Source organism: Bombyx mori, chromosome 22 (genome assembly GCF_030269925.1).
Source record: "Bombyx mori chromosome 22, ASM3026992v2".
Taxonomy (NCBI): domain Eukaryota; kingdom Metazoa; phylum Arthropoda; class Insecta; order Lepidoptera; family Bombycidae; genus Bombyx; species Bombyx mori.
Window position 1 is genome coordinate 677,368 of NC_085128.1, and position 16,555 is coordinate 693,922.

Here is a 16,555-nt window from a genome sequence, read left to right on the forward strand (position 1 = left end):
AGCAGCCACATCATTACAATTCCGCGCGGCTGGGTATTTCATTTTGTTTGTTTCTGCTACGAAGCAATCTAGTTGTGTGAAGGACTGTCAGTTGTCATATCCGACACTTAACGTCAATTCGGATGTTCCTGTGTTTGCCCATGCATTCAAAGTTCGACTGAGTTCGACCTTTATGCTTAGCTTTTTTCCGTCGTCAAATTGACATGAAGCTTTGACTCGAATACTTGAAAAGTCAGTCGAGCAGAGGTCAGGGAGATCATGGGCTTAAATAATTATGAAGTTTGAACAGATAAACTGTGAAGTTTACGTAGACGACGTGCTCAGTGTTATCAAATACCAAGGCTGTTTTGTGTACTTGAAAATGTTAAGACCTTAATTATTATTTTTTTGTTTCCCTCCGCTCGATATTTTCATGTTCCCTTGCTTTTGCACAAGCGAGCCCACAGACCATTTAAATTTTGCACTAGTTGATAGTACCGACTAACCTGTTTCTAATCTACAATACTAAACATGAATATGTTTTTTAGTAGATCTTCTTCAGTATGAACTGATGGTAGGGCATTTGTGCTCCTGTACATATAGGAGCTATCATTCTATGTCTTTTCATAGGGAAGCAATCAAGCGTTCTAGTGTAAAAGGCTGGATAGCCACAACTCAGTTGAGATTAGATATGTGTCGTTCGTTCAATTTTAGAGATTCAGATCAATACTGACTTGTTGGCAAAATGATCCGGTTCGCACGACCCGTTCAGTCGAACGTTTGCATTATCATTTATCACAACAATTTATGACGTAATTAATATTAGCAGGTCACTGGCTGGATAAAGTTTAGTATTGAATAACAGTTTAAAGAAACTGTTATAGTTCGATAGTTTACGTGAGATCAAAACAATTCGAATGCGTTATATGCGTCATTATGCGACAACGAACGACTAACTGAGACGGGCGCGGGGCGAGACCTGGCAACCCGAAATGACCCGAATGATGTCGTATGGTTCTTTTCTTCTGATTCGTAGGTTTTGTTAATAAGCAGATCGTGAGCTTGCTGCACATTCTGAGCATTCTTGAAAAGACGGATAAAGAAATGGCCTTTGAAAGCACACAAACCACCGACTAATCTGTGAGCTTATCCGTTCGTCAACTACAAATACTTTTATGAGATGGCTATTTGTCACACCTCCAAACATGAGATCTAATTATTAATTAACATATGAACCAGAAACCAGAAACGAAAATAAATTCGATTTGCCAAAGTTTATTTATAGATGCAAGGTTTTAAATGAAAAACAAGTCGAAAAATAAATACGTTTTGCACTAACATTTTCATTCGTGAAAAAACTTCTGCCAATTATAGCTTAAGGCGTAACGCTCACTAATAACACACTATACATATGGAAATGAAAATATGCCAAATGTCCCATTCGCTCTGTTATCTTTATAATTTAAACTACAGAGTGTGGGGAGCTCAGGAGTAGCTCGATTATTTTGAACCTAAAATTTATTTAAAATAAATATATTTAAAAGGGCTACCGCCACCTATTGGTGGTGATCGCCACTCAGGTGTATAATTATTACGCATTCATTTTTATATGGAAAATAACGATATAAATTTTACGTTAAAATGAGCAGATCTCCCTTTTCTCAACTCGAATCGCAGCTATAAACCTAAGAAACATATTTTCATTATGTATCACAACTGTATGTCTGCTATACACTAACACTAAGTGCTACTATACTGCCTGCAAAGATAGACAATAAACCAGCCCGCAATCTCGGAGTTAGTCAGCTAAGTTTTGGCGCTCTAGAAACACCTTGAGAGCTCATACAAGAGAAGTATGGTATAATGTGTAAGTAATCTTTGAAAATTTTTTTCAGTATTTTCCGAGCGCTATTGAAATAATACGTCCATCTTCAAAGTAAATTTTAAAGAGAGCACTCAAAGGTAGGCAGCGCGTGGCTAATATCCAGGCATGGCTGATCTCTGCGCGGGAATGGCGACCACTCACCAAACTGTATGTTTTGTTGTCTTCAAATGATATATAAATGCTCTATTGTTGTGCACAACGGCTTTATGAAGTAGGTTACTGCTATATCGCCTGACTTGGTATCAGAAGGACGGTCGACGAAACAAAACAATTAAAAACTCTATGGTTTTTTTTACATTTTTGTACTTACGTATGTATTTTCTAATTCTGGCTTGTCCTACAAAAAATCTAATACCATCTAATTTCTATCGTTAAGCGATTATGTGTGCAATTACTATCATCACAGTACAATTGAGAGTTCCACCAAACGCTTCAACGTGAATAATGCCATTCACGTTTTGTTACCGATAGATCTCAGTTACTGCTTAATAATCTCTCTCTTTCTCATCTCAAATAGAAGTCGAGAACATTCTCAGGTCCGTCTTTGTCAATATAAATTTCTAACAATTTATTTCTTAACCTTTTTTTATAAGTTACGTGCTTTTTAGAACGTTGTTAATTTATTCTAGAATGATTTCCGGGAGCTTATTGGACGTCGACGCTAAAAAGAGGTTTCAGTGAAAAGCCAACAAGTATTTTATGTCTCTTTCACACTTTCTCTTTCATGTTGATAGAGTTTCATTCATTCAGTTGGCTCTGGAGCTTTCAATCGTGAACACGTCGTCTGAAAGCTCCAATATGAAAGTTCGCGAGTACCATCTGAAAAACTTTTTATTTGCGTGTCATTATAAAAATGAAATTGTTCTGAGAGCTGCCAAATTTGTGTGTTGTGGGCATTAATCATACAAATATATTATTATTCTTCACAAAATATCTTAACGATTGTTAGACTCTGAAGACTTAACTAAACTTCGAAAGTAATGTAACGGATATGAATGAAACAACTGTGAAGTGATATTTAAATTACTACATAGACTCCCAAATAGTTATTTACCTTACGCAATCTCTCATTATATTACTGCGAATTTAAAAATACGTTAATTAAATGCGTAATAGAATGAACCTGCATTCCTAATTGAAATGCTATAAGTATAATATTTTAGAAACGATATAAATAAATTCAAAATAATAACATCTTTCAAATGGATACACAGTTGAGCGCCAAGCCAAATAAACAATACGGTGGTAGAACGATTTCCTTTTGGCGAACCTCGAATTGCGAATTTCCAACACAGTGTAGTGCATAGTGTTTTGTGTAATTAAATAAAATATGACGACAATGGATACTCCTAACTTCAGTCACGTAAACGGGTTAAATCTCTCCGGTAATGCGAGTGGCGGCTTGCATTTAGAAACGACTGTGGATATATTTTTCCAGCCCGAACATGTTTTAATAACACTATACGTTCCGGTTATATTGTTGTCTTTCATAGCGAACATTCTTCTAATAGTCGTTGCAATTAAATGCAATTACACAAAAAAGTGAGTACTTATATGTTTTCTTTAATGTATTTTTTCAACAGATACTATAGTTTATTTCTTAGCGGTATTTAAGGTACAATGTCTGTGAGTTTTGGTGATCAATCAACAACAGATGAGCTGCGACCTCGTCTCCCCAGTTACAGTAGCTTGAAAAAATTATTATTAATTAATAATAATAATATAATAATAATTAATTTAATATTATTTAATAATACGCGGGGGGTAGGGGAAAGTCCTCAAGAGCTACAGCCGAGGCGATAAATAGGAGTAGATCAGCAACGCTAGCTGAGGATGTTTCGCAGGAGACATACGTCACCCAACCTGCGACCACCAAAGCTGGTAAACCAAGAGTGCGCATGAAATGGAGTGCTGATATTAACCTATTTATCATTAGCGCACATATTTCTACATTACCTAACTAGAAACGGACAAGACAATGTACCGCAAAAGGCTAAGCCGCAATATTAAACACATGCCGTATAGTTCGTCAATTCTTGCAGGAAGACTTAAATATTCTGCAAGTAGAAAATGAAGCTCACTTGGCATAGGCCCGTGATTTTCATTATACCGAAATGTCTTCAATATTTCGAGAAACACAATACAAAATAATTTCATAATAATAGTTATTATTATTAAAAATAATAATAATAACTTAAAAACTTAACAATTTGACTCGCAATGTAGTGTGTTCTGTGCAATATACTATTTTCTTGTACTATATATGTATATATTCTTCTATTTCTCTGATATATTTGTTATATTTTTATGTTGTGTTTAAGTGTTTATATGAATATGTGAGTATATGATAGAGATTATATATAGATATATGTGTAAATTTTATATTATTATCATGATATAAAATTGTGTACGTTGTTTATGTGATTATATATATATATATATGTATGTAACCTCTATACGATTAATCCTTAAAGAGGTTAATATGTTATTTATATCATTCTTCTATAGATGACATAAATAGAATTTCTATTATTAAAACATTAGAACATTAGACATATAAAGAGCATTTTTGTAATATTAAAATATAAAAAGATATAAAAATAATGGTGAAGCAATAGCTTTAAATGTTGTTTCTCTTTATAAGAGCAACTCAATTGCTATAGTTTTACAAAGCTAAACTGTATTTTGATTTAAATAAATAAATACAGTATATATATATATATATATATATATATATATATATATACCGTGTATGTGTTTGTATATTGTATAATGTAGTTTGGTTGTTTCACATTAAGTTATGCACCTACCACAGGATTCTCTACACCACCCTAGGTTAACTGGTAGGGAATGCCTCAAGCATTAAGTCCGCCATTGTACTTCTGTGCATTAAGTTAAATAAATAAATAAATAACTATATATATATTTTATTATGTAAGATAGAGAGAGAGAGAGAGAGAGAGAGACTTTTTTTCGCCAAACCTGGTCGTTTTTGCTAAATACATCGATGAAGATTATCTAGAAGATTAGCGTAGTATTCTCAATTTGTCCTTCTTCAAACGAGGCTTGTGGAGAGTATTAAACGGTAGGCAGCGGCTTGGCTCTGCCCCTGGCATTGCTGAAGTCCATGGGCGACGGTAACCACTCACCATCAGGTGGGCCGTATGCTCGTCTGCCTACAAGGGCAATAAAAAAAAAAAAAAAAAAGTAGTATTCTCCATTAATTGTTTGACCTTTAGGAAAGTAATCTATCATCAAGATCCCATCTACATCCCAAAAGACGGAAGCCATCACTTTTCCAGCCGACTTTGCAAGCCATGGCTTTTTTTGGAGCCGAGCATCCCGATTGAGTCCACTGTTTTGATTGAATTTTGGCGTGTAATACTGAACCCATGTTTCATCTGTTATTACAAATCGACGTGAAAAATCGGCCATATTACTCTGAAAACGGTCCAGACATTTCTTTGAGTTTTGCAACCGAATCCTTTTTTGATCGAGTGTAAGCAATCGCGGCACCCAACGGGCCGACAGCTTTTTCATATTTAATTCCTCACTTAGATTATGATGTACCCGTTCTTTTGAGATACCTGTAGTGTCAGCTATTTCAGAAAACTTCAATCGTCGACCTGCTGATATATTCCGGAGTCGTGACGCTTTTTGGACGTCTGGGGCGGGCTTCATCTTGGACACATGTACGACCGCGTTTAAACTCCCCAGTTTTTTACTGTGGCATAAAAAGGAGGAGCACATTCACCCAAAACATCCTTTAACTCGTCATAGACATCTTTCCTCTTCGTGCCCTTCATATTTCATATTTTCAACTTTATCACCGCGCTTTGTTAAATTTTATCCATTTTGAAAACAGTTGACGAAATATATTTTCACATGACAAAAAATCAATAAAATTTTCACGCCACCAAATCCAAATTTAGAACACGGGTGGCCAGAGATACGAATTTAAATATGACATTTTTTTTTTTTATTTTAACCTTTTTAATTAGGATTGGCTAGTTACTTAACATCCCGCATATATAGATAGTATATATAGATCTAGGTAGATTATAAAGCTGAAGAGTTTGTTTGTTTGAACGCGCTAATCTCAGGAACTACTGGTCCAATTTGAAAAATTCTTTCAATGTCAGATAACTCATTTATTGAGGAACTAAGACCAATACCTAGGCGGCACTGAAAATTTCGGGAATTAACGAAGTGACACAACATTACTATTTAAAAATGTATTTATTGCTTTTCGAAGTATTCTCCGCGAAATTTGACACATTTTTCCATACGATGGAACCAATCATTGAAGCAACCATTCCATTCGGAAGTTGGGGTCTCCAAAATGGCCGTTTTGTAGGCGTCCACAGCTTCTTCAGGTGATGAAAATCTCTGTCCACGCAATTTATTTTTTATTTTAGGAAAAGTATAGAAATCATTAGGGTTTAGGTCGGGGCTGTACGGCGGATGGTCTAATAATTCTATGTTTTCTTGCTCTAAAAACTCTTTTGTTCTGTGCGCGGTGTGAGAACTCGCATTGTCGTGATGGAGGATGATGCGGCGGTTGCAGTTCTCTTTACGGAGTTCAGAAACGACCTGTGGCAAACAAATGCTAGCATACCATTCTGCATTAACCGTTCTTTGTCCCTCAAGAGGAATAGTCGTAACATGGCCGATTTTGGAGACAAACGTGGCCACCATTTTTTTTGCAACACTCCGTGAACGAACAATTTTTGTTGGCTTTAACTCATTTTCGAACACCCAAACTCGTGACTGGTTTTTTGTTTCGGGTTCGTACGCATATATCCAGGATTCGTCACCTGGATATATGCGTACAGCATACAGCATTTGAGGATCCTGCGTGGAATCTTTCGAGAGTTCTGACGCACCAAGTAACGCGAGCCGCTTTTTGCTCTTCACAGAGCGAATGCGGTATCCATCGGGAAAACAACTTTTTTACACCTAATTGTTCATGCAAGATTATTTGTATTTGACTCATGCCAATGTCTAAAGTTGCCTGAATTTCGCGGTATGTCACATGTCGATCTTCCTCAATCAGCTTACGCACAGCATCAACGTTTTCTTGGGTGACTGCAGTTTTTGGACGACCTTGACGGGGATCATCACTGAGCTTGACACGTCCACGTTGAAACTCAGCAAACCAGCGATAAATTGTGGTTTTGGATGGGGCTTCATCACCAAATGCAGAAATCATCCGGTCAACACACTGTTTTTGTGTTAAACGACTTCGAAAGTCATAATAAATCATCGCTCTTGAATTTTCTGGAGTCAATTCCATTTTCTCAACGACTAAACAAGTTTGACAAAACTTCGTGACAAGACCGAGAATCTTTTTTTAAATAAATAAATGGTATTCGATTTTTAAAACCAAGGAGTTTTCAATTAAAAAGATTTTAATATGACAGGAACAGTGGAAATATTCCATTCCCGATACTTTTAGTGCAGCCCTCGTACAAACGGAGCACCAATAAAGAATTTGTTTTGTTTTGTTTGAATTGTCCCCTTTTAAAAACTTTCGCTGCGTGCGCTGCGGAAACGATTAAATTTTCGCTAAAATAATCTATGACAAAATTGTTAGCATATGTCTATGTTTAAAGGTTGGTTCACTATAACGTTTTTTTATGCTAACCAATTTTTTTCTAAAATAAAGTATTATTTGTGAAGGTGTTTTTATAAAGATGATATTAATCCATATCTAAATAAATACATTATTCATTACAAAATTGAAACACCCAAATCACTTCAAGATAGGCTCTGACAATTATAGATTTTTCTTGAATTCTCCAGGATCCCATCGTCAGATCTTGATGATTATAGGACCATTCGGGAAGTCTACCTTTTCGAACAAAAAAAGAAAAAAGAATTATCAGAATCGGTTCAAGCATTCTCGAGAAATGGGTGAACATACATAATAATATATAAAAAAATTATGGTCGAATTTATAACTTCTTCTTTTGAAGTCGGTTAAAAATCGTGATTTTGGTACCTTAAATAGATCCTTAACATTCTATTATTCAAAAATATTTTCACTTTCTACGTAAATAAAGAGCGGGTAAAATTTAGCGTTATGCCAAAGATATTTATGAGTAATATTGTGAGTTTATGAGTCATAAATTTATGAGTCGTTGTAGCCTAAAGGATAAGACGTCCGGTGCATTTGTATGTAGCGATGCACCAGTATTCGAATCCCGCAGGCGGGTACCAATTTTTCTTATGAAATACGTACTTAACAAATGTTCACGATTGACTTCCACGGTGAAGGAATAACATCGTGTAATAAAAATCAAACCCGCAAAATTATTATTTGCGTAATTACTGGTGGTAGGACTTCTTGTGAGTCCGCACGGGTAGGTACCACCTCCCTGCCTATTTCAGCCGTGAAGCAGTAATGCGTTTCGGTTTGAAGGGTGGGGCAGCCGTTGTAACTATACTGAGACCTTAGAACTTATATCTCAAGGTGCGTGGTGCATTTACGTTGTAGATGTCTATGGGCTCCAGTAACCAATTAACATCAGGTGGGCTGTGAGTTCGTCCACTCATCTAAGCAATTTAAAATAAAACTATTTCACGCTGCCAGAGTCGCGGGCAAAAGCTAGTACTTCTATAATCACAGATTTCCCTAAGACTACGCTTTAGACAAATAATAATAAAGACAAACAATATTCAATCTATTCTCAATTTAACCACAGACTATAAGCAATCTATATATTAATACGTGAAGCAAAAACTTTGTATCCCTTTTTACGAAAATTGCGCGGACGGAGAAGTATGAAATTTTCCACACTTATAGAGAATATAGAGAAGAAGTGCACAATGCTAATATTTGTTTAAAATAATGCATAAAATATACCTTAATCAATAAAGAAAACATTACACACACTACATACCATGTATTTGACGCACACACGCATGCATACTATTTATTGCGAAACTTTTGTTCTTGACGTCTGTGGTCAAATTGAGAATAGATTAAATATTGTTTGTCTTTATTAATATTTCTTATAGTGTAGCCTTGGCGAAGTTTGGGAGTATAGAAGTATAAAATACAATCATAATAGTGTACAAACTTATTATACAATTCCAATTAATTATAGTCGAATTTCGATTACTGCGGGACCACTAGTAAGAAAAGTTTGACAATAAGCAAATAGTATGCATGCGTGTGTGTGTGTCAAATACATGGCAGTGTATGTAATGTTTTTTATTGATTCAATGTAATTTTATGCATAATTTAAAAAAATATTAACATTCTGCATTCCTTCTCTAAATTCTTTACAATTGAGGAAAATTGCATACTCCTCCGTCCGCACAATTTTCGTAAAAAAGAGTCCAAAGTTTTTGCTTCACTTATATACGAGTACATTACTTGGTATCAGTCGCCCCTAAACACATTATAGATAAATGTTATAAAGCGACTTGTCCAGTCTCGAATCCCCAACCTCTTGATCTAAAGGCGCGCATTATAAACTAAGGCTTATTAAACTAGATTTCTTATCTATGAAAACACAGAACGCTCCCAGTGGAATTTACAAAACACAAAGAGAACCAAAGTCTTCCGATTCCCAGGGGTACTAATTAACTTTAATAATATTTCGATTCGATCTTAATCAGTATTCGAGGTAATCTTCTTCTTTTCAAAACAAAAAAAAATGTATACTCAAATTGTCAATTAAGAAGATTTCGTTTAATAATTCGTATTGCAAACGACATGATGACGTAAATCCACACCTCGACGCGCTAACTTAATAGAAAAGTAAATTGTCGATTAAAACAGCGAGAGCGTCTACATCCCATTCCTCGAAAAACTGCTCGTAAAGGATCCATCGAGTGCTTTATAACTCTGTAACTGTAGTTTTTTTATGTCAAACTTCGGTTTTATCCGAATGTGGCTAATAAGAAAAGAGATTTAAGATTTCTGATGGTCAAACAATACCTACCCAAAAATTCAGTTCTTATCCAACTCGGCTGGGCAGCGTTCGGTAAATTAAGAAATGTGTTCTCGTCCAAAATCCCTCAGTGCCTGAAGACAAAGGTGTACAACCAATGCTGTGAGCTCATCCACCTGGTGTTAAGTAGTTACAGGAGCCCAGACATCTACAACGTAAATGCGCCACCCACCTTGAGATATAAGTTCTAAGGTTTCAAGTATAGTAACAGCGGCTACCCCACCCTTCAAACCGAAACGCATTACTGCTTCACGACAGAAATAGGCAGGGCGGTGGTACCTACTCGCGCGGACTCACAAGGGGTCCTACCATCAGTAAAGACCTGTGTTACCAGTGATGACTTACGGTTCCGAGACGTGGTGCTTCACAAGGAATCTTTTTAGGAAGCTAAGTGTCGCGCAGCGAGCTATGGTGGGGGCTATGCTTGGTATTTCTCTACGATATCGAATCTGAAATCCGTAGAAGAACCAAAGTTGCTAACATAGCCTGTAGGATTAACAAGCTGAAGTGGCAGTGGGCAGGTCAGATAGCGCGAAGATCGGACGGTCGATGGGGCTGAAAGATCCTCGAATACTGGCAAGCGCAGTATGAGACGGCCACCTTCCAGATGGACCGACGACCTGGTGAAAATCGCTGAGTCACGTTGGATGCACCCGGTCACCGTCACTTATTAGATGCACCCGTTAGATTGCATCTAAGATGCACCCGGTCATATAAATGATTTCTTCAACACATATTATTGAATGTTCACATTTACTATTTTGGGTAATGATATTTTTATTCTAAATATCCGGGTAACAAGTAAATACCATTGATATCTTAATAGTACCAGTTATATTTACCGGTAACCGAAAATACACTCTGTGGTACAGCCTGGGTTATTAATCACCCGACGATCTAACCGACCTTAAAAATGAAATTGCAAATTGGTTTTATTCACAATAAAAGAATTTTCCACTAAAATGTTTGTTAAGGGTATAATTTATAACTTTCTTGTAAGCTTAGTAAGCTCGTAAAATCATACAATTGTACGTATATTTTTATTGCATTCGTCATAACCTCTATATTTCGCCACAATATTTTATGACCACGATGATTCAATTTCTATCTCAATTACAGTATTTTTATCGTCAGCCCGAAGATAGCTGCAAAATGATTTAACAATTTACAAGTCATTAAATTTGGACTAGAACCTTTATTTAGCACTTTTTAGTGGTCATAGACTGTGTTATTAGCAATTACTTGGCAATGCTCATAGCCCTTCAGAGGATAGTGGCCTGTTATTCCACACCTTGAGTTTATGACACTCACTTTCATCATTATGTTTTCAGCGAATGTATCTTTACTTTTAGTTCAGCTGTCAAAGAAACGTAACAGTCGAATTTTTAAAATTAGACGATATTTGGCAATACAACCCAATATTGATGACTAACACTATCTTTGATCATAAAAACTGCAAAATATTAGAAGCATCGGACGCTTGTAATAAAATGAATATTATAAAGCAAGATTGAATCACAAAAGCACTGTTACTTTTGTCTACGAGACGCGAAAGTCGAAGAAGAGCCAAATAGGTTTTTAATTTATCGTTTTTTGGAAACATAACATATTTTTTTTATTAAATATAAAAGAAAAAGCAAAGTTTCTGCGAAGCTCACGATTGTTGACTTAATGAAAAACGTCTTCACGAAACATATCATTTTCGCATTTCGCAAATACCTACGTGTGTTTATTAGGATTTTATACCAAATGATAGGAATCTTCAAATACATTGTATGTAAAAGCTTTCACAGCCAAATGTACATATGTACTCCAAATGTACGTAAGTACATATCATTTATCAAGACACCTACACATTACAATTGCTTGGTTTTTATCCTCAAAGAAAATAAATAAATTATTCCGAGTCGTGGAAAGGTGTTTCAGCTTTAATACTTTTCCGTGAAAATTTTGCTTCCTTGACTTGTATAAATAAACATGAATTTCAGACAAGTGCTCTTATCTGTTTTTGTGAAACCTCAAACTTGAGAAATTATTTTGGGTTGCAATATAACATTAAAAATTATGGATTATGATTAAGTATTATGGGCTCGTCCAGATAGTTACCACCATCTTATTGTGTCGCGAAGCTGTTATTCGTTCTGGTTATACAACAGAACAGAGGTTGACCTGTATTTACGTTGTGATGTTGGTAACAACTTAGCAAACTTAACAAAAACTAGCACAGCTTATTGGAAAGTTTCTAGTGTCCTTTCCAAGAAGCTACTTATTGCCAGTTTTCATATCGTTTTGGAACTTGATCATTATAGTTTATCTAAGTTAAGATGAAATATAAATAATATCATAGATCTAGCTCGACAAAAGACCTGAAAGATCAAAAGGGCCGATCCAGTACACAATATTCATGGCGAGTGTTTTTTTTTCCAACTAAGCTAGACTTCATTGGCTATTTTAAAGCTTCAGTCAAAAAGCTTTCAAACTTAAGAATCTACTCTACTACAAGACAATAATTAAATTAATGAATACAGTAGCCCTTTTGTGAAGGCTCAATTCCGTAGACTCTCAGATTTCAATTCAAGTTCTCAAAATTGACGACTTAAGCCATCAATTACAATCACGCTTTTGTATTTGAAGTGTTTTTGTTTGATTATTAAGATCGAAATTGTTTTGTGATGTCAAGCTTGAATGGGAGAAGATTGATTCAAAAATATCGAAAACCGCCTTTTAAGAGAACGGAACCCTAATATCGGTTTCTATAGAACCTTCTCAGCTCAAGAACGTACTGTTTGGAAATCGTTTCAAAAAACGTACGCAGCTGCTAGAGCTAGTGAGAACTTCTAATCACAATAGTATTATACAACAGTTATTCCACCCTTTAATACGAAAATCGTTGTTAATATTTCTAGATTAGGGGTAAGTAAGGGCACACAGTTCACCCCATCCAAAACTAGGTTTCTTCAACAGGTTGTTAGTAAGGCACATAGTAAGGCACATAGTAATCGATTTATAACTTGAAAAGGCCGCGCCTGTTTACTCCTGTTACTTAATAGTAGGCAGCAGCTTGGCTCTGCTCCTGGCGTTGCTGAAGTCCATGGGCGAAGGTAACCACTTACCATCAGGTGGGCCGTACGTTCGTCTGCCTACAAAGGCAATAAAAAAACATAAAAAAAACCCAATCAGTATGTAGTAACATAAGGTCCTAACATTAACACTTTAGTTCAATAACTCTGTTTAAATAAGTGATCTGTTAAATTGCATATGGAAATGGTGTACATAATGTCAGTGCTAAAAACTGAAGATAGCTTAAGTAGCAAGGTTTAATGTGAAAGAAAGGTACGCAACTCAGTCTGCGTCATAGACAAAGACGGACTGCTGCTAAATGATAACGCTTACTTTTTTAGCTACCTAGCCATGGAGCTCAGAGGAATAAATAAGAAACACTTTATTTCGTATCTTTTCTTCTTTTCATTTTTAAAATTTCCTGCCCAAAAGCTATCCTCATTTTAAACTAGAGGATGACTTCTGATTCTTTCAATAAAAAAAAAGTTTATGTTTAAGTTGATTATCGGTAAAGTTGATTATTGAAAACACGAATAAAACAACCTTTTCTGAAAATAAGTCGTAGCTAGATCGATTATCGCCCCCGAAATCGCCTGTATACTAAATTTTATGAAAATTATTGGAGCCGTTTCCGTGATTCAAATTATATATTTATATACAAGAATTGTTCGTTTATAGATATAAGATAATTTTAAACATTATGTTGAGTTAATGTTAAACATATTACGATTCACATTTAGCTTTCCCTGAGAACAAGATCCCTGTAATCTAGACGCAAAGAGGTGCTCCATTAACCCCGTGTCCAGTTTTGTGCGTTAGGCAGTAAAGTAATTGATGGGGGGCCTTGGAGAAAGTAATAGGGGTTGAAGTATGAAATTGCCGTTTTATTGTAATAGGTACTTCGAATCGGCATAGAACCATCATGGTTCGAGGTTTTTGAGTGAAACTTTTTTCAAATGGTACCTATGAGGTTTTTCTTTTAAAAAATGTGCAACTTTCGATTATCGACTTTCAGTTGTTTTTTTTTTTTTGTTCAGCTTAAAGAAAGATGGATACTTCGAAAATTCGAGTGATTTTTGAATACGAGTTCCGACACCGAACTAACGCTGCAGAAATAGCTCGCAATATCAATGTTGCGTTTGGAGAGGGGACTGCTAATGAATGGGCGGTGCGATTTTGGCTTAAACGCTTTCGTGATGGAAATTTTGATTTGAATAACGAACCACGTCGAAGAGCGCCCACACATGCGCTTGAATTGAAAGAGATAGTGGAAGCCGATCCGAGCCAAACTACCAAGGAATTAGCGGCATGGCTTAACGTTACCTTACCCACAAGGTTGACTCATTTGCGTCAAATAAATAAAATAAAAACATGAAAAATGGATGTGTAGAAGTAGTTGTAGTAGTGCTGCTTCTGTTACTGTATCAGGTAGGCGCTGACACGAAGGATGGTTTACACAGTGAGTATAATAATATATACTGCTTTGAATAGTTTATTGAAGATAAGTATGAACACAAAAAAACTATAACAGGAGTGGTACGATAACGAAATAACATATACCTAGTCAGGTCATAAATTCTGTCACATGTTTAATGTAAAATAATTGAAACAAGTTTATTCATTATGTAACCATTCATATACCAAAATTAACTTAACAAAACATAGATTCTTATGACACTAAGTTTATTCAAAATGACCTCCGTGATTTTGAATACAGGCCTTCAATCTGCGCGGCCAGTCGTCTATCGCAGCACGAACGAGGTCCATGTCAATATCGGCGGCTGCCTTAATCAAGGATGTCTTGAGTGACTCCAAATTGGGATGAGGCTTTGAGTACGCCTTTTCCTCCAAGTGTTGCCATATCTTGTAATCTAACGGATTCAAATCTGGACTGGAGGAGGGCCAGTCTTCGTGTCCGATGAAGTCGATTTCACGCGCCGCCAGCCAGTCTTGTGTGCTCTTCGCTTTATGAGCTGGCGCCGAATCTTGTTGGAATACCCAGTGCCTGTTATTGAACATGGTATGAGAAACAGATTCCACAAGGTTCGTCAGGACTGTATTTTGATACACAACTGCATTCGTTTTTACACCTTTCTCACAAAAATGTACCTCTGTTAAGCCCCAATAAGAAACTCCCAACCATACCATGAGCGAGGATGGAAAATGACCTCGTTGGACACGCGGAATACGGTTGCTCGCTTCTTCACTACTGTGTGCGTACACCTTATCATTTTGTTTGTTGTAGCTCTCTTCATGGTAAAAAATTTTTCATCCGAAAAAAGAATTTCCCGATATTTTTTTCAAGCGTACCGCTTCAACAAAGCGCGGCATCTCTTCAGTCTCAGGTCCATTAGACGAGCATTCAAACAATGTCTTGTTTTTATTCGATATGCCCGAAGCCCTAAGTCTTCATTTAACACCCTTTTCACCGTGATTCTGCTTAACCCCATCTGAAGGGCCAACAGTTTCTGCATACGTTTGGGATTTCTTTGAATTCGCGCCTTCACAGCTTTTATCACTGCTGGAGTCCTAACAGACCGAGGGCGACCACTTCTTGACCTGTCATCTATACTAGAGTCTTCATTGTATCGTTTGATGGTACGATAAACGAATCTTTTGGTTATATTCAAATTTTTCAGTATGTTAAAAATTTGAATTGGCGCGTAACCGCAACGATGCAACGCAATAACTGCAACACGGTCTTCTTTAAACGTCCACTCCATATTTAAAAATGAGTAAAATTCTAAAAGTATACATTTTATTTTTATGAACAATTCGAAATTCGAATTCAATAAACTTTTTTGTGGCCAGCATTCTAAAAGAAAAGTTTTTACTGTGTGACAATACTTATGACCTGACTAGGTAGGAGTAGTAAAGCACTGACACCAACGATGGGTAGCACAGCGAATATCGATGTGTACTGCGAATATCGATGTGTACTGCCCGCAGTTTTTTAAGATTCCGAAGTGTTGAACAACAATAATAGATGATTTTCTGAATTCATAGGCGACAGCGATTTTGACAAATTGTAAGGCGGTTGCCCAAGTAGTGGCGAGTAAGTGAGTCGCCACAGATGCCTCATGATTTGACTGATCTGCAGAAAGAAACGCGTATTGAAATTTGTGTTGCCTTGTTGAATAGAAACAGAAATGACACTTTCACAGAATTCACACTTTAGCTTAAGTTTTCAAAATTCACACTTCTGTGTGCTCGCATTTTCGCTCTATATCAGGCATATCTAACAGCAGATGTGATCTAATGACGATATTAGTAATTCTTTCTTTCGCGCTATATACGAGTATTATGTTGTTATGTAGTTGCTACTATCTGTGGCAACTGTCAATGCCAGTTGTATAGTCATGAGGCTCCTTTGAAGAAGGATTTCAATTCTGTAATTTTATATTTTAATATAATTTTATTGTAAACATTTCATATCCTTGTTAATTTCCATCAGTTTTTCGCTCAATCCCACCCCCTAGGGAGAAGAGATAAACATAAAAGGTGGATTTATTATTAAAATGATGCTCTGAAAAGCATTGACGTAGCTAAAGGCTTACAATTTGTCCTCAAAAACATCTAATCCCTTCACGGATTTGCTTGTTTTGTTTCATGATAAGCCGTTATTTAACGGATTCTGTGAACTTTTGTGTAGAAGTGTGGTAACCAC

At 36.2% G+C, this 16,555-nt stretch overlaps 1 protein-coding gene across 1 annotated transcript in view; it reads left to right on the plus strand.

Moving 5' to 3' along the window:
• Positions 1-2,612: 2,612 nt before the first annotated feature.
• NGR-A12 (neuropeptide receptor A12) overlaps positions 2,613-16,555 on the plus strand; it is an 84,926-nt gene continuing 70,983 nt past the window's right edge. The window contains 1 exon segment of the mRNA NM_001134237.1: positions 2,613-3,406. Within this exon segment, the coding sequence (NP_001127709.1) occupies positions 3,195-3,406 (212 nt within the window). The 5' untranslated portion in view covers positions 2,613-3,194.